Below are 26,609 nucleotides of genomic sequence, written 5' to 3'. Positions count from 1 at the left end.
GCTCAGCTTTGAAGGAGAAAATGAGGTCCTTGTGTTTAAAATCTCCCAGGCTGGTCAGGGCGAGGAGACTCCAGGAGTCATCGCAGGAGAGACATGGGGCTGAGAGCCAGGGGTGGAACAGGTCAGGGCTGGAGGGGTTCCCAGGGACTGATGGATTCCAGGGAGCCATGCTCTTATGGCCTCTGGCCAATGAGGAGCCACAAGCTATTGCATCTGTGAGCTCACTTTATTCTCATCCTGCCATTGGAAGTTGGGAGAAGTCATTAAAGTCTCCATGCTAGTGTCAACTGGTGGTAAAATCTAGCAGTTTCTCCTGGGACCAGAATGAACATCTTGATGCCTGGCCTAGAGGCCCTTTGGCAGACCCACCCTGGAAAGTTGCAGGTCAGGCAGATGCCTCTCTGGAGCTGGGAGCCAGGAGCCATGATTGGAGTGCAAATAAATGAAGAGCAAGAACCCACAGCACCTTCGGCATTCTTTGGTGGCCACGTTGAATTCTTTCCCCCTAACATTCCCCAACACGGGCACTTCCCGCTACCTAGTAGGCCTGCTTCATGCCCACCCCACTGCTTGGCTTTCCATCCCACCTCATGAAGTCCCACCCAATCTTCCAGACTCAACTCAAAGGCCACCACCTCTACAGAGAAAGCCTGGTAGAGGTAATGGAGGGTGGATGACAACCACCTTAAAGACACTGATAAAAAGATATATCTCCATTAAAATTGCACACAGTCATATAAACACTTGTGCATCTGATTTCAGAGGCTGGGGACCATCTGAAGTCTGGCTGTAGACCTCTGGTGGAGTGGAGTGAAAAGAACAGTTTTAGAGTCAGTGAGATTTGGGTTCAAATCCTGACTGCCACTTACTCACAATGTGACCCTGAACAAGTGATTTAACTTCTCTGCATCTGTTTCTTCACTTGTAAGGTGAGGCTGATCCTTCCTCTTTCCTGTCTCCCAAAAGTTGTGAAGACCAAATAATAACATACAGGCAGTGCACCTGATGACCAATATTTGTACGTTTCCTTCCCCTGTCCCTGAAAGAATTTAAGGCACACATAGAACATGGGGGCAGGATTGGGGTGAAGACAGAGGGAGGAGCCACCAAGGAGGGAGACACACTGCCCTGGCTGCAGCTCTGTTTGTCCCCTAATCTCTCTTCCACTGTCAGCCAGGGCTCAGCCTGCCCAGCCTTATCTCTCCCCACAGCCAGCCTGGGACAGCTTTTCTCAACTAGATTTACATTTTTATTGATTTTCTTTCTCCCTTCTAGAGCAGTCCCTTCCCCTGCTGCCCCTTTTGCTATAAAATGGGCTTACCCTGGGAAACAGTAGTTCTGGGGCTGACCAAGAAGTGATGGTTCAAGGATGGATTCATTCACCATTCATTCATTCGTCTGTTTGTTCAACCACCCACCCAACCAACAAATCCTACATGGCTGCTCTATGCACCTGTGCTGGCACTGCTGGGGACACAGTCATGTGTCAGATACAGCAAACTCGTAGTGTAAGCAGACAAGCTGACACACAGTGACAAAAGCATGAGTAGTCATATAGGGAATAAAGAAGAGGAAGCCACAAACTCTTCCTGGGGCCATCAGGAAAGTCTTCCAGAACAGGTTAGATCAGAGCTGGCTTAGGAGATTAGGCAGGAAGTTCCCAGGTAAGATGAAGGGATTGGGCATGAGAAACACTGGGATGCACAAAGATAGGGAGACATGAGAGAGCAAGGTGCAGGTGCGTCTGAGATATGACACAAGAGCAATGTGGCAGGGGTGTACTGTGCTGGGTGGGGCAATCAGGAGAGACAGGAGAGCTGAGGCTGGAGACACCACTGGGGACTAAGCCTTGAGTTCCAGCAGAAGGCTTTGGATATCTTCCTGAGGGCAAGGAGAAGCCCTTGAAGCATTGATTGATGGATAATTCCATTGACTGGTTATTTTAAGTGGAGTGACATGACAAGATTTGTGTTTTAGAAAGGCTGCTGGCTGCACCATGGGGGCTTTGAGTGGTAAAGGGAAGCTGGAGGCCAAGAGCTCAGGCAGGAGGCTGGTGCGCTAATCAAGGGGAGAATTAGGAGGTCCTGAACCGGGTCAAGAGAGGCATCCTAGAAGTGGGGACATCTAAGCTGAGTCTTGAAAGATGAGTAGGAACACACCAGGTGGAGAAGCTGGGAACGGTGTCTAGGGAAAAGAAAGGGCACAGATAAAGTCTCAGCATACAGAAAGCTCCTGGCAGGCTTGGGGAATTTCCACTAGTTCAGCATGGCTGCAGTGTGGCCTAAGAGAGGGGTCATGGTGAGGGATGAGGCTAAAGAAGTGAGTCGGGGCCTTAAACTTCTCTCAATATTCTGTCTCTGGAAGCAAAACTCAGGTGGGAGAGAAGAGGGGGAGTGCTGGCCACCTGTGCAGAGGTAGTTGTGTGGTACTGGGAGGGCCCTGGGTCAGGGGTGCTCTGTCCTCAAAGCACAACTTTCCATACTCAACAACACTTCACATTTTACAAAATCCCTTCACACTTGATCTTCACGGTTTCCTGGTGAGGCATGTGGGACAAGGGTTATATTTCCCATATAGTGGACAAATAAACTAAGGCCTAGAAAAGCACAAACATTTGTCCAAGGTTGCTCAAGAGCCTCTCAAAATTCCACTGTTTTTTCTAATAAAACTTCTTGCCACAGAATCACATATACACACTAGATGATGTAGTGGCTGCTAACTAATGTGATGGAATAAAAAAAAAAAAATGAGAGGAGACACATCAGAGAAAGAGACCTCCTCTTTCTGTTCCTCAAACTTCACCCTGCAGACATTCCAGCAGAGAAAACAGAACCAGGTTCTCCCTCTGCTCTGGAATCCAATAAACATGAGGGCAAATCCCAGCTGTGCCACTTTCCAGGTGTGAGAGGTCACTGCACTCAGCATTGGTTTTCTCATCTTAAAAATGGAAGGAATGGGGTGCCTGGGTGACTCAGTCAGTTAAGTATCCAATTCTTGATTTGGGCTCAGGTCATGATCTTGCAGTTGTAGGATGGAATCCCGCATTGGGCTCTGTGCTGGGCATGGAGCCTGCTTAAGATTCTCTCTCACTCTCCCTCTGTGTATGCATATGCTTGCTGTCTCTCTCTCTCTCTCTCTCTCTTTCTCTCTCTCTCTCTCTCACACACACACACACACACACAGACACATAAGACACAAACTCCACCTTTCAGGTTGTTGTGAGGGTGTAATGTGACAATATAGCACTACAGCAGTTAACTACTGCTGAGTAAGAAACTACCCCAAAACTTAGCAGCTTAAAATAACACATATTTATTATCTCACACAATTTCTAAGGATTGAGAACCCAGAAGCAGCTTAAAATAACACATGTTTATTATCTCACACAATTTCTGAGGATTGAGAACCCAGAAGTGGACTGACTGTGAGATTGTGGCTCAGGATCTCTCATGAGGTTGCAGTCAAGTGTCAGCCAGGGCCTGCAGTCATCAGAAGGCTTAACGGGGATCCACTTCCAGGCTCACTCTGTGGTTGTTGTCAGGCAACCATTTTTTGCTGGCAGTTGGTCAAAGGGTTTAGTTTTTACACAAGCCTCTCCATAAGGGTACTCTTGCCGTGATGGCTAACTTCCCCTGGAATGAATGATCCAAGAGAATGTGTGCTACCAAGATGGAAGCCATGGTGTCTTTTCTAATACAATCTTGGAAGTGATATGCCATAACTTTTTCATATTCTATTGGTCACACAGACTAACCCTGGTACAATGTGGGAGGGGAACACAAAAGTTGTAAACACCAGGAGATATGGAGCATTGGAACCAGCCATTGGAAGCTGGTTACAAGTGGCCAGAGGAGTGTCTGGCACACAATTATTCATTAGTAGCTGCTATTAGTTTCCCAATGCTCACAGACTGCGTGGGACAACAAGACTTGAACATGAACAGATGGAAGAGCTTGGCAAAGTAGACTTGAATTGGGTGATGCTCAATTATGTGGTAGAAGAGGGTGTGCTGGACAAGGGTGGAAACCAGGGCAGGATCCCTAGCAGAGGTGAAAAGGACAGGAGAGGCCAATCCATAGAGGAGACAGAGTTAAGTATGGCAAGAACTACTGGTTGCCTTCCTATAGCCAATTCCCTTTCCTTGTTTTAGTAGCAAGGTACTTAGCCACAGGGATAATCCAAACCATTCATGGAAATGCCTTCCTCTTCACCAGTGAGTAGTCTAAGAGTAGACATGTGGCTTCATTTTGGTCAATAAGATGTAAGGGGATGATCCGCTTGGAAAAATCTCCTGGATGACACAGGCATGAGAGAAGAAGAACTTTTATGCTCCCATTCCCTTTCTTCCTGCTTGGGAGGACATGATGCTTGGTGCCATATCAGCCATTTTGTGATCACAGAGGAGTCCCTCTCAGAGCTTAGAATTGGAAAAGCCTTGATCATTAAACATGGTTGAGTCACCAGACAAACCTGGACCTACCTTCCTCCCCTCTCCTTGTTAAGAAAACAAAAGGTTTAAGCCTCTAAATCAGGTATTCTCTTACTTGCATTCTAACTGACTTAGTGAGCAAAGTATTCCAATTCCCTCTAGAGTTATTTCCTTTTCCCAAGGCAGATAGAGAGGAAATGTAAATGGGAAAGTGACTTGGTCTTGGAGGCAGGCGGCCTTGGTCTAACCCTAGCTCTGCCTCTGAGTTGCCCTGTGATCTTGAGCAAGTCCCTGCCCCTCTGGACCTCCAATAATTATAGCTAATATTTATTGACTGCTTACTCTGTGCCAAGCACTCCGCTAAGAGCTTCCCTTACATTATCTCATTCAATGCTCACATCAACTATAGTGTGTCAATATTATCATTCTCTCTATTTTATGGATAAGGAGACTGAGATCCAGACATATTATGTAATTTACCCAAGGTTACACACGAAATTAGTGCTGGATCTCTGGATTCTGAATTCAGGCTCATCTCTCTCTAAAACCCAGGCTCCTGACCATGATGCTGTACCACCCAGCGGTAAAAGGAAGTCTCTGGACAAAATGACCTCTAAGGGCCTTTCCAGCTCAGATATTCTTTGATTTGCTGTCCCATTTCTAGCTACATGATGAACAAACCAGCTTATCCTAGAGAAGAAAGAAATAAAGACTGTCTTTAGCCATATGAAAAGCTGTCATGTGAGTGGGAGATTAGACTTTCTCAGTGTAGCTCAGAGGACGTGAACTGGACCAGTGTGGGGACACTACAGGAAGAGAGTGCAGCTTACATAAGAGAGAACTTTCTATCTGCCATTCAGCAGGGAGTAGAGGTATGCACACAGATAATGACTCCCCTGTCATGAAACTTATGCAAGTATATGTTTAATAAACTTTTGACAGAAGTACTCCATTGAGTAGGTATGGGAATAAAAGGCTTAAACCTTATAGTAGAAATTAAATAGGAAAATATACTAGAATACTCTCAGCACCATAACTGATACAAATAGTGGGAGTCAATAAACTGGGGTTTCTTTCCCCTTTTGACACTGAGATGCTTGGATTTTAATATTCCCTAATATGGACTTTTGGTTCTTTGGCTCTAGTATTCCATAGTATTTCTATAACTTCAACACACTGTGTTCTGCCTTGCTAAGTTGGTACGGTTTTAATATTCCAACTATCCATGGTCACGTGGCTCTAGAAGCTGAGCAGTCTATGATTTTGTACCTTAATAGTCTCTAGTTTTAACAGTCCAAGATTCAATAAAGTGTCTCTCAGAAGCTCCAGAAATATGAAGGAGTTGTTCCAAATGCTGTACTTCAGTGACCTGGACATACATTGGGCTACTCCCTGTGTCCATCTTATCACTCCACCACTATCCCCCCACCCTAGCCTCGGGCTCTTCATTCCAACCAACCCTCCTCCTTGATCTCTATACCATCCTCACTCTGCTATCTCCCTAAACACTGAGGAAGTACATTCCCTCTCTATCTTCTGGCAATTATACACTGAACAAGGATCTGCTCTGTGCCAAGACTTGTGCTTACTCTAAAGGGGATATAAGGGAAGGAGAAGGCATGGTCATGACTCTCAGGAGGCCTAAGATTTAGAGACCCAAGTCTCTTGCTTTCCTTTAAGTTCAGCTCAAGCTCACCTCTACCAGCAAATTTTCCTTTATTAATACAAAATATCTAGCACCAAAAACCTCAATCAGAAGCGTGAAGATCTGAGTTCTTTGGTAGGTTATTGTGCACATTTTAATGTCTCTGTCCATCCTGTCTCCCTGATTATAACTGAGGTTTCCCTCTAAATCAAGAACATGTCTCCTCAGCTGAACTGAGATTTTCCAGAGGAAGACCAGGTCTTCCTCATAAGACTGGAGGCTCCATGTAGACATGGTCCATGCCTCCCTTATATCATACTCGAGTTAGAGTTAAAGACACAGTGATGTTTCTCCACCACTTTAACAAATTCTCAAAGGTAGTTCATAACTATCATTGGACTGAGGATTTTATAAAAGGATAACTCACATCTCCCTTTAATATGGGAAAGTCCTCAAGGCCAAGAAAGGGCTTCCACCCTCATACTGGGGTCCATCTCCCTGACAGCAAAGGGTCTAGGGCTCTTCCCTCTCTTCCTATTTCTTCAATCCCAGCTGAGGACTCTAGCCATAAGAGATATTTTTCCTAAAGATGATAAACAAATAAATGGAAAAGGGAAGATTCAGAAGACAGAATAGGAACTCAAGCCTGTCCCCAGCAGGTCCAGACCTTTTCTTACTCTATCCTGGTCCATCTTCTAAAAGCTGCTGTCCCTCTGCCTCTCCTAGCAACTCAGAGCAGTAAGTGAAGATGTCAGCACCTTGGACAGCGCCCAACCCATTACAGTTCTCAGAGCCGGCGGAAGCCAAGCTCTCCAACTCCCTTAGCCTCTGGGTGATGGATTTCCTCGTTTCTCAATTTGATTAAAGCCCAGTAGATAAGCAGAGCGCATTGTTCCTTTCTCTTCTCTCTTCCTGATGAACATAATTAACTCCGTCAGGCTGGGAATACTTGCTCTTAAATAGTGCCTTTCCAGCCCCCACCCAGGCATGCGTCAATAATACACAGTCAAAACATTTGGAAGATACACGTTCTTTCCTGGGGAATGGAAGTGGGAGAGGAAGCTCTTCCTGAGATATACAGGGGCTGTGACTGGAGACTGAAAAATTGTGGTTGGGTAAAGAAAACCTTGAGCCAAAAGTCAGGAAATCTTAAGTTTGTTCTGGCTTTGCCACTAATCCAGATAGGATCTAGAACAAGTCACATGCTCTTTATGAGCCTGTTTTTTCCATTTATAAGATGAGGATATTGGATGAGAGGATCTCAAATGCTATGTTCAGTGCTTAGATTCTATGGGGAGGATTAAAACAGAGGGAAAGAGGCTTGCCTAAGGTCACAAAGCAAGCTCGTGGCAAAGCTGGTTTTGAATTCATGACTCCTGGCTTCTACTTCAGTGCTATTTCCTTTACACAGAACTTCTCCCTTCCTCCATATTACAGAATTTCTTGCCTGGGGATGTGGCTGAGGCAGCTGAAGAGGGGTGGGATTGAGATTATTGGTGCCAACAAAAGAAAATAAAATTTAAGATATGTGGAAATGCTGATGTCTCTGAAGAGAGCAGAGAACATAGTAGAAATAATTAAAATTAGGGGGAAAGGACCACCTGATAGAGACAGAAATTCAACTCCAAACTCAGAGAATCCCATAGAGGCTTTGTTACTTCTCCAAGGCCATCCAACAAGGCAACTGTAGAATCCTCTTAAAGAGAAAGACTAAACTCTTGATTAACTACTGGGGGTATCCCTGTTAGAGAAGGAACAATATGAATCACTGCATATGTATCAGGTTACTAAAGTGTGCCCAGCTCTGTATTTGGTACTTTAGTTGGGGCATAAGGAGTAAGACATGAATTCTGTTCTCTGTATCTTTGATATGCTGCTTCTTTTACTTGGAATTACTTCCAATGCATTTATGTATGTCCACATACTGTTGTTCTACTAAGGCCCAACCCGAAAGTTTCCTCTGGCAAGAAGATATCCATAGCCTTATCCAGATACCCCTTCTCCCTCCTCTGAATCCCCAAAGCATTTTCATTGTTCCTGTTTTACAGTACTCATCATCATCTGCTTTAACTGCTCCCAAAGAATGAGCACCTGTATTTTACTCAGTTTTGAATCACTCAGAATGCTCAACACGGATTTAAAATATAATAAAACCCCAGTAAGTACTGGATGGATGGACAGATGGATGATGAATATAGATGTATGAGTGACTGGGAGAGGGAGTAGATGAAGAGATGGATGTGTGGATGGATAGGAGGTTTATATTGGTAGATGGTGAATGGATGGATGAACAGTTAAGTAGATGATCAGACAGGTGGATAGAAATGTATAAATGGGTAAATGAGTTGGTTCGTAGGTAGGTGGATGGACGGGTGAATGAGTGCATGAATGAATCTATGGGCAGCTGAATAGAACAGTATGTAGGCAGAGAGTGAGGTTGGTGAATGGATGGATGAATATATAGATAGTAGTGTGGGTGAATGGGTAGATGGATAATTGCATGATTGTATGAGAAATGTCAGGGTGGATGTTAAGAATTATGGGGAAGAAACATGGAGATGTTCCTAATTATCACAAAGATCATTTTCATGGAGACTTTCCATTGCTAATGTCAGAAAAAAAAAATGATGATGGGGATTTGCTGACTCTGTGTGTACGCTGAGTCAAAAGTGTGCTATCCAGCCTCAAAAGATCTCCGTCAATTTCAGGCTCTATCAATGGAAATCTAATATCAACATCAGAAAAGGTGACAGTCCTGCCCTGACCTGTTCACACTGTCCTGGAGTCTTTGTTCTGCTCTGTGCATCTGGGGAGATGATGATCTCCATGCCTTGTCCACAGAAGAGATACAGTGGGGAGTAATTTGTAAAGTCTACCAAATAAAGAACTAGTGAAAGAGCCAGGGGTGTTCAGCCTGAAGAAGAGCAATCACCATGTCTCAGGATCTGGCTGCCTGTTCTGGGGCAGGCCCTGTGGCCCCAGAGGCAAAGCTGGGTCTCAGAAGTCACAAGGCTGATGTCTCAGCCCCATTTGAGAAAGGCCATCATACAAGGGAAGGGCTATCTCAGGGGAGTGAGCCCCCCCATCGCTGGGGGTACACAAGTAAGATCTGGACATCCGCTATCAGAGAAGCTGCAAAGTGAAGATTTGCTTGGTGTAGAAAGTAAATAAAGATAACGCCGGGGCACCCGGGTGGCTCAGTCGGTTAAGCATCTGACTTTGACTCAGGTCATCATCTCATGGTCTGTGTTCAGGCCTCATGTCGGGCCCTATGCTGACAGCTCAGAGCCTGGAGCCTGCTTCCCATTCTGTGTCTCCCTCTTTCTCTGCCCCTCCCCCACTCACACTCTGTCTTCTTTTGTCTCTCAAAAAATGAATAAACGTTAAAAAATTTTTTTAAAAAGGCAACGCCAAGGTCTCTTCCCACCCCCAAATTATATCATCTGTTCATCTCTTCATTTCTCAATAAATTATGTTAGGCTGTGCCCTGTGCTCATATTGGAATGCTGGCCAGAGCTGAGAGTTTGGGGAGATTTGAGAGAAAGGTAGTGCTTATGGGACCCTCAACTTTCTGTCCCTGTAGGACTGGGTTTGAGAAATGAGGAGGAGGTGAAAATGTCCTTTCAGAGACCCAAATGACTGGGGAGGGGGAGGATCAGAGCCACGCAGAGCCAATCCATGACCTAGATTCCCTGTAATTAATGAGCCTACGTCACTGACGTGTTGGCTTCTGATCAGTGCTGTCTCCCCAGCCCCGCCCAACTCTCTGGTATGAGAAGATTAAATCAATTAGGAGGAGGAGATCTGGCTGGCGCTGGTTGGGAACAGAGGATAATTCACTTACATAACAGGGGATTGGGGTTTGCACTTGGCCCTTGAGTAGTGGGTGTGGGTCCTAGACCCCAGGTCTTTGGGGAGAGACTTCAAGAGTTAAAAGTGAATGCAGAAAGGGCAAGGGGGTCCAGGGAAAGAAGGAGTGATGACCCCAGGTAAAGGCCCATCTTTCGTGTTCCTCCTGAGAACTAACCCCCTGTTTTCTGGGCTGAGAGAGAGCCAAATTGAAAAATTACTCTTCTTACCCCAAATGAGAGGGGTCCCAGCCACTAGAATCATTCAACAGTGAAAATCTGACCACGCCTCTCTCCTTAGCTGGCATTTAAGGTCCTGCAGCCTCTCCCACCGCATCTCCTACCTCCAAGGCAGTGGGGGTGTGTAGAAAGGAAACAAACACGTCCTGGATTTCCCTCTGTGCCAGATTCTGGCTAGGCACTGAAGGTACAGAGAGAAACAAGTCCAGTTCCCTCATAAGTGTTGCCTTCTGAGGAAGACATATACCTGCAACACTCTGTGCCAAGCAGTATAACAGAGGACTGCAGGGGCAGGGTCCCGAGGGGCACAGTGAGGGAGGCCTCCCAGGGCCAGTTCCAGAAGGTTCCCTAGAGGAGGCAATACTTGCATTCAGTGTGCCTGATAAGAAGGATGGATTAGTGGGAGTTCTTCAGGCTGACCTGGTTAAGGGAGGGCCTTGGGTAGAGGGAACAGCATGTACAAAGGCACGGCAGTGAGACAGCTTGGCATACACTCAGGGAACTAGTTGATGCGGATGGAGCCTACAGCATAAGGCAGGAATGGGGGAGATGAGGCAGGAGAGATAGCCAGGTCCAGGTCTCACTGCCGATGGCATGCCAAGAAAGGACAGAAGCAATAATCCCAGAGTCTCTGATCAATCCACGCTTCCTGAACACTGACAGTATGCCAGGCTCCAGGTGGGATTCAGGCCTGGCTGATATTTCTGGAGTTCCACTTGTGGGCTGGGCCTGCCTGCAGCCCCTTGCCTAAGATACCCAGACAAGCAGTCTTACTGGTTAAATTTGAGCTGGCCCCTGGGGGCCTTCTCCTGATACCTAACTGGCCTCCTGAAGACCAGCCCAATGGTGAGTAAGGGCCCCATAAGGGTGGGCTGAGATGATATCCTGGAGACGGAGGTAAGGTATGGATTAAGAAATGTTTAGGAGGTTGGACTGGAAGGAAACAGCCAGGGTTTTTACCTCCAGCATGCCATCCTACGGGAAACCCAGGTCTGGAGGGGAAGAAAATGAGCTGCAAAGCTTTCAGGCTGCTTAAGTCACAGGATAAAGCAGGTGGAGGTCCAAGGAGCCTTAGGAATCCAAGTGAACCACATACAAGCTGCCTATAGGAAGCAGGCATGTAGAAATCCCTCCTTTCCTTCATTCTTGCCTTCAGCAGCTCTGAGTAACTCCTCTCTCCAGGCAGGCTCTGGGCTGAGCAGTGAGGCACAGATCTAGGATCACCCTGTTCGTTGTCCAAAGGGCCAGCAGTAAGCCCAACACTTCTAGCATATCCAGGAATTGTCTGCGTTAAAACTTTGGCTGGTAGTTAAAGCCAGTGCCTGAAATTTATTTCACTGTTGAAAGATCTAGGAACTAACCTTTGTGGTCGCAAGCAACAGCAATGGACTCAGATGAAGCAAAACAGAAAAAAATTATTAGCAGTTCCACTGGGCATCTCAGAGTGGATGAGAAAGCTGGAGAATCAAAAGAGTGGGCACCTGAATTCACAGCCAAGGTCATACAATAGGAACAGCTGGTCCCAACGCCTCTACTGGCATGGCCTTTGAACATCTCCACAGCACTACACCTCCAGATGTTGCACTGCTGCATGGCATGAGCACAGATATATTCTAATGAATCTTCCTCCCCGCCTCACTAACTGTCACATCGAAGTCCTGAGCCAGGAATGGCTGGCCAAACTGCCAGGGGGTGATGGTGGGAGAGTTATCTGGCCCCCTTCGGCTTTGAAATGGAAGGTGGGGTCCTAGCTCCCAAAGGCTTCACCTCCTGGGGGATTCATTCAAAATATAAAAATGGATTCGTTTTAGGCAGCAAAAAATGTGACAAGTGTCCACTACATTTTTATTGAGGACTCACTAAGTATGGGATGCACTGCCAGATGTTTTATATACACAGATCTGCAAGGCAATTCTCTAACTGGATAATGGTTGATCTCATTTGATAGCTGAGGAAACTAAGGTTTTAGAGGTGAAAGTAACTTCCAAAGCCACTCAGCTAATGAGTGATAGAGCCAGGATTTGAATACAGGTGGGTTTTTGTTGTTGTTATAAAGACATCATGCTGTCTCCCAAACTGTAAACCAATCACTGTACTTATGGTTCCTAACATGTAAAACAAAAACAAAAACAAAAACATGTGGGGGCACAGAAAAATGTCAAGAAGTAAATATTCCAATGTCTTCACAAAATGATTGATGGGATAATGGGATTATTGAGTAGGTTTTTTTTTTTTCCTCCTTTTTCATGTTTTCCTATACTTTTTTTTTTTTAAACTAAGAGCATGCTAGGGGCACCTGGGTGGCTCAGTAGGTTAAGGGTCCGACTTGGACTCAGGTCATGATCTCACCCCACATCGGGCTCTGTGCTAACAGCTCAGAGCCTGGAGCCTGCTTTGGATTCTGTCTCCCTTGCTCTCTGCCCCTCCCCCGCTCATGCTCTGTTTCGCTCTCTCTTTCAAGAGCAAATAAACATTAAAAAAAGATTTAAACTAACAGCATGCTTTCCCTTAATAATCATAAGAAAAAAATAAAAGTAAAAGTTTTAAAGATTAGAGCAGTGTTAACACAATTATGGAGAACATACGCTTAGAAAAAAGACGGGAAGGAAATTTGTCAAAAATGTCTCTGGATAGTGGGATCATAGGTGTGTTTATTTTTACCTTCCATTTTTCAAATTTTCTACAGTGAGCACACTCTGGAAAAAAAAAGCAAAATAACTTTAAAAAAACAGGCATAAAATTATATTAACAAAGAGATGGCAAGGCCGTGCTTTGGTTCTTTAAGTTCCTGTAGTCCTGTCCTGTAGTGGTTTGGAAGTCAACGTAGTTCTGGGTTTTCTGGGGCAGCCTGGCAGTCCCCTGCAGTGTCTGCTGCCAGAGCTAGCCCAGCTGGCATGGACCACGGTCACCACAGTTATCTCAGGCTGAGCGCTCCGAGCCAGGGTGAGAACAACTCAACATTCCCACCTCTTCTAACAACGTGTACCTTATCAGGCCCTGCTACGCTGTAAGGTAAGGACTCAGCCCCCGGAGCTGAAATTCTCTCTGTTGGTTTTATCTCTCATCTCACAGGCTTTAAGGTTCGCCTTCTCCTCTCTGAATGGGGCAGTGCTGGTCAGTTGTGTCAAATTTAAGCCCCTCTGAGGTGCCTTCTGCGTCTCCGTATCTGAGGGGCAAGCCCCCAGTCCCCTCTCTTCCCTGCACTGCTCCAGCTCCCAGTGCTGTGGATGGACGGAGGATGGATGTTCAGTCCTGTCCTGGCCCCAGTCTGGTGAGGGAGGCAGTCCTCCAATCTCAGGGAGCCTCCAGACTATTCCCTGCCTTAGAAATGTCTCAATCAGATGGAAGAGGGGGTCCTTATTTTACAGAAGTTCCCAGTGAGATGGGAAGAAAAGACAGGAGAGCGGGGCTGATTCTCATACAGGAGGAAATCAGTCTCAGCCAGCCTTGACTCCAGAAAGTTCTGTCCCAGGACTCCCATACCTTTCCAACACCTACTCCAGGTGGAACAGTCAACTACCATGGCCTTCCCTGGCCTCCAGGGCCCTCTGCTCCCTCCCCTTCTCCACCTCCCCAATCATATGGAGCTTCCTTATGCCCCATGCATCCTCCACTCCAATCTCCCCCATGAGGAGTCTTTCCACCTGCCTCCCCTGCACCTCAGTTTCTCTCTGAGAAATGAGGGAGCTAAATGAGGGAGCCAGATACTCTTGAAGGTGCTCCAAAGCAATGGAGACATTCTGTGTCTCCTTAGCCCCTTTCCAGACCCCTCCCCTTCCCACTCCCTTCCCAGCTTCTTAACTAATCTGTTCCCTTTCCTCCAGGTTCCAGGTATGCCTCCTTCCTATAAAGCTCCCAGAATCTCCAGGCTAAGACCCACTCTGGCTCTTGCAGTGACCAAGCTGCTGCAGTAAAGAATGCAGTGGGGTAGAGCAGAGGTGGCTAGGGAGGGAGGAGGGCTCAGGCCAAGGCTGAGGTCGAGGAGCCTGGGCAGGGCAGGCGGCCAGTCCTAGCAGCCGAGGCCAAAGCTACCTCAGCAGCTTCTGCAAACCCCAGCAAGGCATCTACGCTTGGGTGGAGCTCCAGAGTTGAGAGGCTCGTGGGGGAGGGGAGCACCTGCTGAGGTCAGCACAGCCTCCAGAAACCTCTCCAGAGGAGGAGGAAACCACAGAGAGTCCCAGCCCAAACTCTGGACTCAGGGATAAGAGGAAATGACACTCCTTACTCCCTAGGGGAAATGACTCAGGTCCTGGGAAGCTAGAATCCAGGGCAGAGAGGGTCCCCAGAGGACACCTGCTGGGTATAGGAATCTCCCTTACTCCCCACAGCCCCATAGAACCCATGCTCATGTGCCTTCTGGGGCAGGAAGCTCATTCCCTTCTATGGCAGCCTATTCCTCTGAGAGCTGCTTCACGCATCAACTATCAAATTGCCACTGATGCCTCCTCTGTGCCAGGATCTGTGCTGATGGGGATGCAGAGATACATCTGGTTCCTGCCCTCATGGAGCTTGCCACTGAAGTGGGGAGACAGACGCGACCAAACGCTGCAGGGAAAAGCGGTGGAAGCCCAGAGGCAGTCCTGAGCTAGCTTTGGGGCAGGGTTGGGTGGGGGGGGTCTGCCTCTCAGAGCAGACAACGGACCCATGGGGGCTCTCAGTAAGCAGGCAGCTTCAATTCCACCTAAATACTGACAACGCCAGCTTTGCATTTCCAGCCCTGACACAGCTCCTGAACTCCAGACAAATATCCCACTGTCCATTCAACATCTCCACTTGGATGCCTCAGTATCTCTAATTCATCAGCACCAAGGCCGAATTCACGCTCTCTGCCCACCCCTTTCCTGGTCTTTCTGCTCACGATGGATGGTCCCATCATCCACAGGCCAGACATCCTGGAGCCGTCCCTCCTCTGCCTCACTATCTGGTCACCAGGCCCCGAATGACAAGCCTACCACCCCTCCTGCCTCCACACTACCACCCAGCTCCAGTGCTGTTGTCACCCACCTGTACCCCAGGCACCGCATTTGTCTTCTCACAGTCAGCCCCCTCCAGTCACAAAGTGACAGTGATCTTTCCTGAAAGGAAAGATCCTGAAAGATCCTGAAAGATCACCTCTCCGCTTAAAAGCCTTCAGTGGCTTCTCCTTGCCTTTGGGATAAAAGGTTAAAATCTTGACAAGATCTGCAAGGCCTGGCCTTTGCAGACCTCGCCAACTGTATCTCAGCAACCCCCCTCCTCCATCTCCTGCCCTCCCATCTCTGGCCCATCAAGCCTTGTCCCCTGACCTCAGGCCTCTGCACGTGCTATTCACATGGATGCCCCATGAGTTCAAAGACTTGGGTTGCCCTCCTTTTCTCTTCCAAATGACACCCAGGACATCTGTTCTTTGCATGTTCCCTGGCCCTGAGCACCAATCTCTGGCCCTTGAAGGAACAGCTGTGGACACAGCCTATGGTTACAAAGTAACCGGCAGGTTTGGAGCCCAAGGTCCCAGAACCTCCCAGCGTTCCCAGAGGAAAAGCCCTGACTCTGGCTCCCAGATGCCTTCCAGATCTCCCGCTCCCCTCCTGCTCTCTTCTTCCATTCCTGGTCTGGGACCTGGGGGTGGAGAATGGGCAAACCTCCCCATCTCCTCAGCCCAGAGTCTTCCTGGGCCTTACAGTGGGGCTCAGAGCTGAAGGATGAAAGAAATGAAGTGCCCAGACGGGTACACTCCATCTGGACCTGCAAGCCATGTGCTCCCTGGGCTCCCAGACAAGCCAGTCATCCTCAGGCCTCAGGCCAGGTACTGCTTCCTCTGTGCAGTGTGCCAGGACTCCCTGAAGCAGGAGTCCCGTTTTCCCAGGGCTCCCGTGGCATGGAGGACACCAGGCGCTACCAATTTGCCTGTTGTTGTGTTGGGTTCTCCTCCCCTAACAGCTCTACTTGCTTAGGAGGGACATGTTTTTCCCTCTGCGCCCCAAGCCCGGGTCCAGGGTGGCCCCAAAAGAGAGGCTCAGAAAAGGCTCAGCATTACAATATGGGACTAACATCACATAAACGTGTGTTTTTCTTTTCTTTGCACATAATTGCCGTTAAGCTCCGTCTCCTTTGTCTTGGACATTTTGTGAGAAGGTGGGCCTATGAGTCTGACCAGCCTCAGCTCCTCTGCTTATTAGCTGTGACCTCAAGCAAATGCTCAGCCTCTCGGGGCCTCAGTTTCTTCCCCTATAAAACAAGAACAGGGGCGCCTGGTTGGCTCAGTCGGTTAAGCATTGGATTCTTAACTTCGGCTCAGGCCATGATCTCCCAGTTCCTGAGTTCAAGGCCCACATCAGGCTCTGCGCTGACAGCATGGAGCCTGCTTGGGATTCTCTCTCTTTCTGTCCCTCCCCTGGTGGCACTCTCACACTCTCTCGCTCTCAAAATAGATAAACTTAAGAAATGTTTAAAAAAATGAGAGCAATGTCCTCCTCCAAGAGTTTTCATAACTAAGCTACCTTATGCAAAAGTTATGGCACAGTATGTGAGCACAGTATGTGCTCAATAATTCCCTTCCCTCTCCCCACCCCAACCTTTGAGCCGTAATAGGAACCTAGCATTTACTTCCATGAACTTGAACCTATGGCTGTCACCTACATATCAAGTCAATCCAAATCATTTTGAAACCCAGTCCTGCCACCTGACATCGTCACCCTTCTGCCTGCAGATCTGATACACGTTTTATTTGGTTTCATCTAAGTCCTTCAAAAATACATCAGACCAAGCATGTCAGCACGGAAGACTAAGCCATGGGTAGAGCTACAGTCTGCCCTCCAGACTGCCATTGATCCACTAATCAATTTTCCTCCACCAGCTGTCCAGGCAGCTAGGGATTCCCCTAGAGTATCGCTATTTGATCCCGCCCCTTGTCTTGCCATAAAAACACCTTGGGAGATGTTCCAAATGCCTTTTTGAAATCAAGATTCTTAGGACTCTGACAGACCCCTGATTTATCACTCAGGGTCTCCCAAAGGAAGAGAGAGGGGAGATTAGCCTGACTTCCTTTAAGTAAACTTCTGCTGGGTCCTGGTGAGCACTGCATTTTTGTCTTCTTTTTTCAATGATACAAGCCATTCTTTTTCTGTCTTTGTTAATGCTGTTAAGTCTGAAGAATTTTTAGTCTTCAGTGAAAAGTCTCACTTAGAAATGATCTAACACAGGCCACTTGCCTACAACAGTTGGCCGTTGGCTGAAAGCAGTGCAAAACACTTAAATGAGAACCTCCCTCTACCACAGGGAGGTGGAAATCTGCCTTCCAAATGAATGAAGGTTTTCTACAGGAAGGTAAATTTCCATCCTGCTCTTCCGACTTGTTATAAATGTAGAATGGTGAATTTCAAATAATCGCTGCCTTCTTGTAATATTGAGTCAAACATTCACTTGTTAAAAATATAACAACATTGTGCCTTAATAAAAGCTTAGCTGTATATTTTAAGACCAAGAAAATAAGCTTAGCCAACTATGATTTTCAAAGTTTTGTAAGATGGAGAACATAAAAAGCCAGACAAGAGGGAGCATAATGAAATCCAGCAGGAATAATTTGTAATTAGAAAACCCCACGCAATTCTTCAGCCAAGGATAATGGTGATCCATCTTAAAAACACATGTGTCCCATGCTGGGCACTGATGAGCCTAATCAGACACACTCCACTGACATTTTTCACAATACCGAGGGGCCCCTAATTGCTGGTGGGTGCAGACAGGCAAGCTTCTGCTGTTCCTCTCAGGAGATGATGATGATTAAAAGCAGGCCTGGAGCCAAACGGCTGGGGGTGGAATCTCAGTCCTCCTCCTACTCACGCTGTGGCCTTGGACAAGTTACTTACCCTCTCTGGGCCTCAGTTTCCTCATCTTTAAAATCAGGACTGAGAGGCACTACCTTTGAGGATGTAAAGCTGTAAAGACAGCAGCTATGTAAAGTCTGCCTCACCCAAAATGTGTTCTCTCCTACTCCCCAGTTACTGCTGGGGTGCTCACAGGCGGGGCCAAAGGAGGGTCCTCTTCCCTCTCCCCATCCTGCTGCCCCTGAAGATTCAGCCAGAAGATTCAGCCTGCATGGAAAGGTGCTGTGCCCACAGTGGCCTTGCTCTGAGGCCTAGTGTATCCTCTCCTCAATGCCCCCCAGCCCGCTCTGGACCACAGCCTGGCCCTGGCCCAGCTGGTCTGCTGGTGATCTGTCCGAGCTAAGCAGAGGTGGCTTGGCTCCAGCAGGGGCTAAAGGTTCTTCATTTTGTTTTCTGCTTCAGCTTAACCATCTGGGGTGGGCGGGAGGGTAGGAGGAGTGGCAAAGAGGGAAAGAGAAATGCACTGTTCCCTCACTTCGTCCTCCCCTGCCTCCCCCACGGCCAGGCACAAGCTGTGTTCAGTCCGGCACTGTCCTCAGCCCCAGGAAAGCTGCCCCAGGGGTCCCCTGCATGATGTCCCAGGGGATGGAAGTGATCTGTCTCTGTACTGCCTCCAACATCCCTCTCTCCCCCCCTTTTTATGTCCTTCCCTGGTTCAGCCTGTCCTGCCTGTTGAGTACAACAGCTCTTCTCTGCACTTGCCACGTGCCTGCCCCTCCCCGGGCCGAGCACTGGGGCACAGGAGATGATGCAGGCGAGGGCTCTGCCCTCCAAGCACTCATTTTATAGCACCAAGAGCACAGGCTGCCGAGCACAGGCCTAAGCTGGACTCTCCACTCGGCCCCTTTTAAGCTGTGTGATCTTGGGTCAACTACTTAACCTGAGGGTCCAGTTCTTTATTTAAAACTTGAGGCCAAAGTACCTCCATTTCAGGACCACTGTGAAAATTAAATACAATCATGTATGTAAACCTCTCAACTCAGCACACTGCATACAGTGGATGCTCACTCACGTCTGACTGCCTTCCCTCCCTCCCGTCTTCCTCCCTCTTTCCCCATAGCCAGCTGCCTCTTTCAGAGGAGTGGGCCATGACAGTTCTACCGGTAGGCGTGTAGATGTCGAGACCTTCCCCAGCTGGGGGTCCTAAGAGCCAGGGTCGGATGGGCTTGCGTGGGGCCAAGCCTCGTGCTGTGTAGTGTGGGGGTACAGACCAGCCATGCCTCTGCCTGCCAGGTGCTTTCTTTCAGAAGTAGACTCAGGCCTCTGACCTCCTTTTCTCTCTCCCAGTGGCTAATTAGGGCCGATTGTGGGCTCCTTTTTAGCCTTTCCTTTTCTGAACTTCCAACTGGCTTCTTTTTTCCTTTCCCAGGGCAGTGCTGGGGACATACTGGCAGAGCCAAGCTGAAGCCCCCACCATAGGCAGGCAATGCACTAAGGAGAGGTGAGAGCTGTTTATCCTGGGTGTGCCATGGGAGCTGCTGAGGCACAGACTTTGGGGTTGGCCCAACAGGGAACTGTGCAGGCTGCTGTCCACCCATCTGTCCTGAGGTTCCTGTCTTAAGTCCAGGAATATGTGGGGCGTCCAGTAATCAGTGTTCTGGCCAGCTTTCAAGGTCTTCCTGCCCACCCACAGACTTCCAGAGAGTGACGAGCTCCTAATGATCCCCAGGGATATTGTGCCCTTATAGAGCTGGGGGAAACTACCCAGTGCACCTGAAGCTGAACGCTTTCTCTATCATTTGGGACACAGCTAGGGAAATCTAGGGACTTAGAACCTGACCTACTGGGGGAAACCAGCACTAGACCATCCTGATAAAAGACCAACGTAAGGCTAGAAAGGCAGAAGCAGCTCTGGGGTGGCAAGAACCTCCAGTTTTGGGGGCCTAGTCTCGCGGTAATAGATGGTCTAACCGCAGGCTCCTTCATGAGCTGGGAGCTCCAGCACACCAGAGATGGGAAATGAGTGAGTCAGGAGTCCCAAGGCCAGGGATTAGCAGCAAATGGGGCCAAGACCCAAGGTGGGACCTGAACATCTTCAATCGCTAAGAAACAATGGAAACCACGGTGAAGTAAAGCTGCTCCCAGTGGACGGAGAGGAGAAGGGCCACAGTAGCTAGAGCCAGGCAGGGGTGCCACTTATAAGGAATCACACATCAGTGGAAAGGGTAGGCAGGTCAGGGGGATGTCATGGAGGAGCCCTGAGCAGAAGCAGAGAAAGAGACAAAGGAGGCAGAGGGCAGAGGAGTCATTAGGAAGGCTTCCTAGAAGAGAAGTGTCACCGTGAATGGTCAAGAAATATGGTGTCAAAGGTTCAGGAGGTGGGCTCACCAACCGTCTTGAGAACCAAAGCCTGTGGTGACCTTTACGTTCTAGGTGGGTGCCAGGGGAGTGATGCTGGAATTACTCAGGCCAAGGTGTCCTCCGCCCTCCATCTCCAGCGGGCAGGAGGCTGCCACATGTTTTCATCACGCCTTCTCACCTGGAGCCAGAACCTGCTGCCTGATGGCTCCTCTGCTAATGGCTTCCAGGTGTGTCCTTGGGCCCCTGGGGGAGACATCCTGGAGGACACACCCCCTCCAACCCAAGTCCCACTGCTCTGGTCACCTTCAGCCACAGAACCTGGGCCGGCCTGGGGCACGCCTGTGGAACACCGGCGCAACCTCACTGCAGGTGGGATGGGTATCAAAGGTCACACTGTTTCCTTCTCTGATTGGCTGCTGAGCTCTGAGCCCCTCATCAAGGTCACTTCTGGTCCCTGGTACCTTCAGTGCAAGGGACCCAGGGGTAAAATGAAAGTTGTCCCATGGAATAAGATGGCTGGACGGCCTGTGTCTCTGGGGAGAGGGGTCGGCCTTGTGCCTCCTTAGGATACTAAATGTGTCTGTGCGTCTCCAGGACTATGGGCTGTTTCTTTCTGCAAATCTGTAACTCTCTCTGTATGTCTGTCCTTGGAACCGTTTATTCCTGTTTTTGAGACTACATATCCACGTGTTTCCCTGTGTACTTCACAGCAAAGCCAACTCTGACTGCAACAACAAATTCCATCAGTGTTTATTGTCTAATAAATGGAAGTCCAGTATCACTCTTGCTGCTTCATTTCCCCGAGGCCTTAAGTTTTCATTCCAGAGTTATTTCCAGCCTAAATGGGAGGAATCTGATTCATGCTTTGCTCGGGGGTGACTTGGCCTTAAGAAGGCAAGAGGCTCATGGCTGATGCACTGAAAAGTAGCAGTGCCCCTGTGGCTTGGAGCAGACTCCAAGCTCCAGATGCCTTGCAGTCTCTTGGGTCCATCTTCTGGTATTCTCCTGGGCCAGGCTGATGCTTGAGTGAGTCTGTGTTCCTGGACCAAAGCTTATATTGGCCACCAGCTTTATTATCACCATCCTCACCATTATCTCTTTGTTCATCACCATCACTATTATCATGCCCGCCATCACCATTATCACCCCTTCTACTACCATTACCACCACCATTACCGTTGCATTACCACCGTCAACACCACAACTAGGATGCCACAGTCACTGTCGCCATCAATACCACTGTCAGAGATATCCAGTTACTTTTTAATAGCTATTTTTCCTTCGTTTTCAATAGTAATGACTACAACCTTTTGCTGGGCACATTGCCTCCAAGTTAAAAGACTTATTTACCATGCTCTTTGAAGTTAGTTACATGTGGCCATGTAAGTGAAAGTGCTGGATAAAAGGGAAGTGGCCCCCTTATTTATCTTCTGTCTCCACTTGCTATCTGATGTGATGGCTGGTGCTCTAGCAGCCATTTTGTACCAAAGAATGAGGACTATACCCTAGAGAAGGCAGAATGGGAGGCTAGAAGGAGTGTTGGTTCTCATGAATGTGGAGAAACCATTCAGACTCTGGACTGTCTATATCTGGACTTTTTTTTTTAAATGAAAAATGAACTTTTATTTTTTTATCCTTTAAGAGACCCTTGTTTTTGGGCATTCTGATGCATACCACTTAATCTAATCCTAATTAGTATACATCACCACATATTAGTTTTCATTAAATACTGCAGCCTAATGATCTGTATGAGTGATGGGGGAGGGCAGGGAGGAGGAGATGGAGAGAGGAGGGACAGAGGTAAGGAGAGGAAGACAGGGAAGCAGGGAGAGGGAGGGAAGGAGACAGAGGTGGGCATTGATTGTGAGATTTAATTCTAGGACACAGAAATGATTCTTACCTTCTAGAAGTAGCCATTCTGAGGCAGGCAGTGGCAAGAAGGATAAAGACATTCAGCACCGTGGACAGATCCAGGAACTCTGTAGTAAGGGGACACAGCAAGGAAAGGCGAGAAGGTTGGTGGTGGTGGTGGTGGTAGTTTTCTTCAGGACATACATGTTCATTAACTCACACTGTACCAGGCACTGGGATAAATATGAAGACGAGTTTCCACCACATACACATTTAGCCCCCAAGACCAAAACAAGCAGATCAGCATGAGACAGCTTCCTAAAGCAGAGGGAAGGGATTGAGAAGCCAGCCCAGGGGTAGGACAAGAAGACCTTGTGACAGAATGAACAAAATGCCAAAGAATAAAAGACCTTGTGGGTGGAGGGAAGGCTCCAGGTTGTAAGAGGGTGAGTGGGTCAACTGGTCTCCCCATCGGTCGATAAAGAAAAGGAGTGGGTCTCACTGGTTAGAGGTGTCAGGGCCCTTCTAGTCCTCAGTTGCTACATCAAAGATTCCAGTCTCTGCTGCCAGGAACCAAGATACATGCTTGTAGGGGTATATGGAATCTGTGACTAAGACTCTACAATTCTAATTCTAGGCCTCTGAATCAGTTATTTACTGCTGTGTAACAAACCACCCCCCTCCAAAACATAATGACTTAAAACAGCATCGACATTATTTGTTCACAATTCTGTGAGTCAGCAATTTTGGGCTTGGGTCAGCCGGATAGTTCTCCTGGTCTTCTCTATGGTCACTCAGGCAGCTGGCTGGAAGATCACTTGGGAGCCAGTTGGTCTAGAGGGCTTCAGCTGGGGTGGCTCATTTCTGGTTTCTTCCCCTAAGAAGCTTGCCCGGGTATCTACACATGGAGATCTCAGGGGACCAGGAGAAGGAAAGCCCCAATGCACAAGCACTTTTAAATCCTCTGCTTGCATCACATTTGCTGATGTCTCAATAGCCAAAGGAGTTCAACTGGCCAAACTAGTCAGTGTGGGAAGGGACATCATAAAAGTATAGATAGAAATAGGCAGGATTCATTGCAGGGGAACATTAATATAACAACCTTCCACAAGTTCTAAGTGTTTCATTTACCACCATAAGAGTCTTACATTCTGATTCAAACAGACCATGGTTCTATGGCCTTCAAACTCTGTGGTTCTTATATTCAGTGCTCTGATTCCAAGATCCTATAATTCTAGAAGTAGAAGGCTTGGAGTAGCTGAGGAGGATCATGAGGACCCGAGTTAACAAGGAAGCCAAACAAACTAAGGTCACTTCTAGATCTAAGCAAGAACCCATTTGCCTCTCCCATTCCCATTCCTCAGCCCCCAACTTCCTGCATACGGCAAGGCAGTGGCATGAGCACCAAACTGGGAATCAGAAAACCTATAAAATAGGCTTGTTGCATCATTAATTTGGGGTGGCCCCCAAGCATCACTCTTACAACCAACAGAGGTATCAATTCCTATTTTCCGAATGACACAGAACAGTGGTGAAGCCAGGAGAACTGGTCTCACTAACTTCCATTATCAGGAGCCTGAACCTGGTGCAGCTTAGAGAGTTTAGCTCTCACCTCCTCGAAGTGCATCTATAGCTGAAGAGACCTTGAGCTTTAAGGACATCAAGATTTAAATAGGCTACTGCCCTTGACCTGTCCTAACCTCTACCTGAAAAACATAGGAAGAAAAGGGGAGGAAAGGAAATGGGAAGGGAGGGGAGGAGAGGAGAGGAAAACCCCCAACCCTGCTCCTTCCCCTTCCTCCTACCAACTCCTGCCCCTGACTCAACTGAGTTTATACCGGAACCCTGGCTGGCCTTGAGCCTAAGTCTGCTCTGCCTTTCAGCTTCCCCAGGAAGAAGAGTGTGGAGGCAAAAAGTAGTTCCGTGAGAGGAGACCTAGATCAGGGCAGCAACTCATGAAAACTTTACAGCTAGAGGGACCAGCAGCAACTCACCGGCTGAACCACCTTGTAGCACAGTGAAGGGATTAGAAGCCCAGAGAAGGACATGAACCTGCCCACAGTCACACAGCCATCCACTAGTAGGCCAAGACCAAAAGCAAAATGGGGTCACTTCCTTTCTCTAAACTTCAGGTTTCAATTCTAACCTGGGGGTAACAAACCCAGACTGGGACACCACTTAAAAACTGTAAAGCACAGTGCAAGGCTAATAAAGAATCAGGTTTTCCCCAATGGCCTGGGAGTCTGGGTGGGGGAGGGTGGGTTGAGGTGGAGGCAGGAACACTTACGACTTTGAGAGGACTCATCCAGCTCATTTATTCTAGCCTTTCCCCAGAGGCCCAGGCTGCAGAGTGGAGGAGGAGGGTATTAAATATCAGAGAGTTATTTAAAAGCCAGTTGCTGGCCCCTCAAAAGCAGAGCGTGGCCTCTGCTGACTCAATGGAGAAAATGAATCTTGGGCCTATGGATTTTCCTGTGTCTCATAGTCAGTGGGGGGGGGGGGGGGGGAGGGGAGTGAAAAATGGGAACAGCAAAGCCTGAAGTGGAGTTTTCCCCTCCCTGCCAGTGCAGAAGCTACAGTAGAGGAGAGAACCTGGGGCCTCCCCCACTACCTAATGACTGAGCTTCGTCATGTCAGCCCTGCCCAGCTGCTCCTCCACTTGCCTCAGAGGAAGGGGGGAACAGACGAAAAGGGAGTCTGCCAAGATAAAGGGGCCCTAGATATCACAGGCTGCTACAGACTTAGGAAGACCGTTCTCCCCCACCAGACTATGCTACAGCACTATATAGCTGGGATGGAGCCAAGTTCAAGGTCACACATCAGCACTATATAGTTGGGATGGGGCCAAGTTCAAGGTCACACATCAAGGTGGGCTCACCAACTTGGGCAAATCACAGTATTACCTTCCCTTCCATGACCTGCATCCCTAAAAGGTCAAGGGGCACAGCACTGAAAGCCCTCCAAGATCATCCTGTCTACACACACACATTTTTTGCAGACAGGGAAACTGAGATCTGGGAAGGCAGACTTGCCTAAAGACTTCTGGAACACTGAGACACCTCTGATGGACAAATGGAACTGGAGGCAGGTGGGGAAGGGACTACCTGGTGGGTGACCTCAGGGAAATTGCCAAACCTCTGCAGGCTCCCTGCCAAGGCTCAGTGGACCTTACAGAGGGCAAGGCCTTTGGAGAGGAGAGTGCCTTGGAAGGCTCAGAGAGGGGCTCTGGAGCCTAGTGTGGTAATAAATTCAAGAACTAGGTCCAGTGAAGCTGACATGGGGGGATTCTCAACCTGCAAAGGGCAGTCACTCTGCTTGGGTGGGGCTGGGATGACTCATTTGCTGAGTCCTAAGGAAACCCTGAACGCTTGAACTCTTTGCCCACAGGGTCCCCTGGGATCTAACCTAGTCACACTCTACAGAGAGAGAGCCTAGGATTGGGAGGGCTGCAGCATAGAAGATGAGCAGGAAACCCGAGCTACTGTCAGGCTTGGGTCAGCTGTGCAACCTTGGGGAAAGCACTTCACCTTTCTGGGAGGCTGTGTGAAGTGTAGATGGGGGCTCCTCATCTTGCCTGTCTCAGGATCAGCAAGAGATTTTTAAATCATTATTTCATCCATTGATCCCTTCTCCATGCTGAGCTCTGAGATGACACCACAGGAGACCAGACCAGTCCTGAGCTCAGTTGCTGACAGTTAGGGGGCTCAGAGGAACGTCAGCCCTCTGACTGCTAAGTGAAATTCAAAGGAGAGGAAAGGAAGCCATGAAGGCTTCCTGGAGGGGACAGAACCCAAGCTGAGCTCTGACTGGGCTGTGCTGAAGGAATAGAGTCAAGGGGAGAGAGCACCCCAAGTGGGGAAAAATGTATGAGCTAAGATACTTCCACCGGATGCATCAGAGAATGAATACAGCCCCAGACACAATTGGACTTACATTTATTGAACACCTACTGCGTGCTGAATGCATGACAACATGGACAGAGAAGTTCCTCCAGAGAGACCCCAAAATAGCTCACAGACTTGGTTCCAGGGGAACTTGAACAGAAAAGGGGAACACCTGCATAAAGAGGAGAGGGGAGGGGAGGAGGAGGTTGGGCAGGGACATTCACAGAGACTGCAAGTAGAGATTCATTCCTTTTACCACCTATCATGAATTTGCTATGCTGGAGGCAGAAGGAAGACGAAACAGGGCAAAATGACATGGGAGCTAATTAGTCCCAGAAAAGGACAATGCCATGTCCTGTCACAGAGGGGACAAGGCCCCGGGCCCTGGTTGATGAGGCTTTTCTTGCTGCAAATCACTTTCCATTCACATTGTCACAATAGCTCTGAGAAGACTAAGAAGGGTAGGAATTCAGAAGCCCATCTACTTTCCAGAAGTTGACAGAGGCAGAGAGAGGCCCAAGGTCACACCATACCCATCCTGGCATC

At 48.3% G+C, this 26,609-nt stretch overlaps 1 protein-coding gene and 1 long non-coding RNA gene across 6 annotated transcripts in view; one reads left to right on the top strand and one right to left on the bottom strand.

The window, feature by feature from the left end:
• Window positions 1-8,974, top strand: part of SLCO2B1 (solute carrier organic anion transporter family member 2B1) — a 57,048-nt gene extending 48,074 nt beyond the window's left edge. Inside the window, exons 14-15 of one of the 5 annotated variants that reach the window (XR_006714004.1) lie at window positions 7,512-8,232; window positions 8,783-8,974. Coding sequence is in view for 3 of the 5 variants with exons in the window: in XM_045484005.1 (XP_045339961.1) it covers window positions 7,512-7,590 (79 nt within the window). In the remaining 2 variants the exon portion in view is untranslated. Of the gene's footprint in view, window positions 1-762; window positions 1,016-7,511 lie in introns of those variants that run through there. The other 4 variants (XR_006714005.1, XM_045484005.1, XM_045484004.1 and 1 more) reach the window with 4 other exon arrangements.
• LOC123601162 lies at window positions 3,358-24,161 on the bottom strand. Its single transcript, XR_006714006.1, has 3 exons — window positions 22,590-24,161; window positions 22,229-22,307; window positions 3,358-3,632 (listed from the first exon to the last, which is right to left on the bottom strand). It is a non-coding gene; the product is annotated as an uncharacterized LOC123601162 (long non-coding RNA).
• Window positions 24,162-26,609: the final 2,448 nt, after the last annotated feature.

This window comes from Leopardus geoffroyi, chromosome D1 (genome assembly GCF_018350155.1).
Source record: "Leopardus geoffroyi isolate Oge1 chromosome D1, O.geoffroyi_Oge1_pat1.0, whole genome shotgun sequence".
Lineage (NCBI taxonomy): Eukaryota > Metazoa > Chordata > Mammalia > Carnivora > Felidae > Leopardus > Leopardus geoffroyi.
This window is presented reverse-complemented; position numbering and strand designations above follow the sequence as displayed.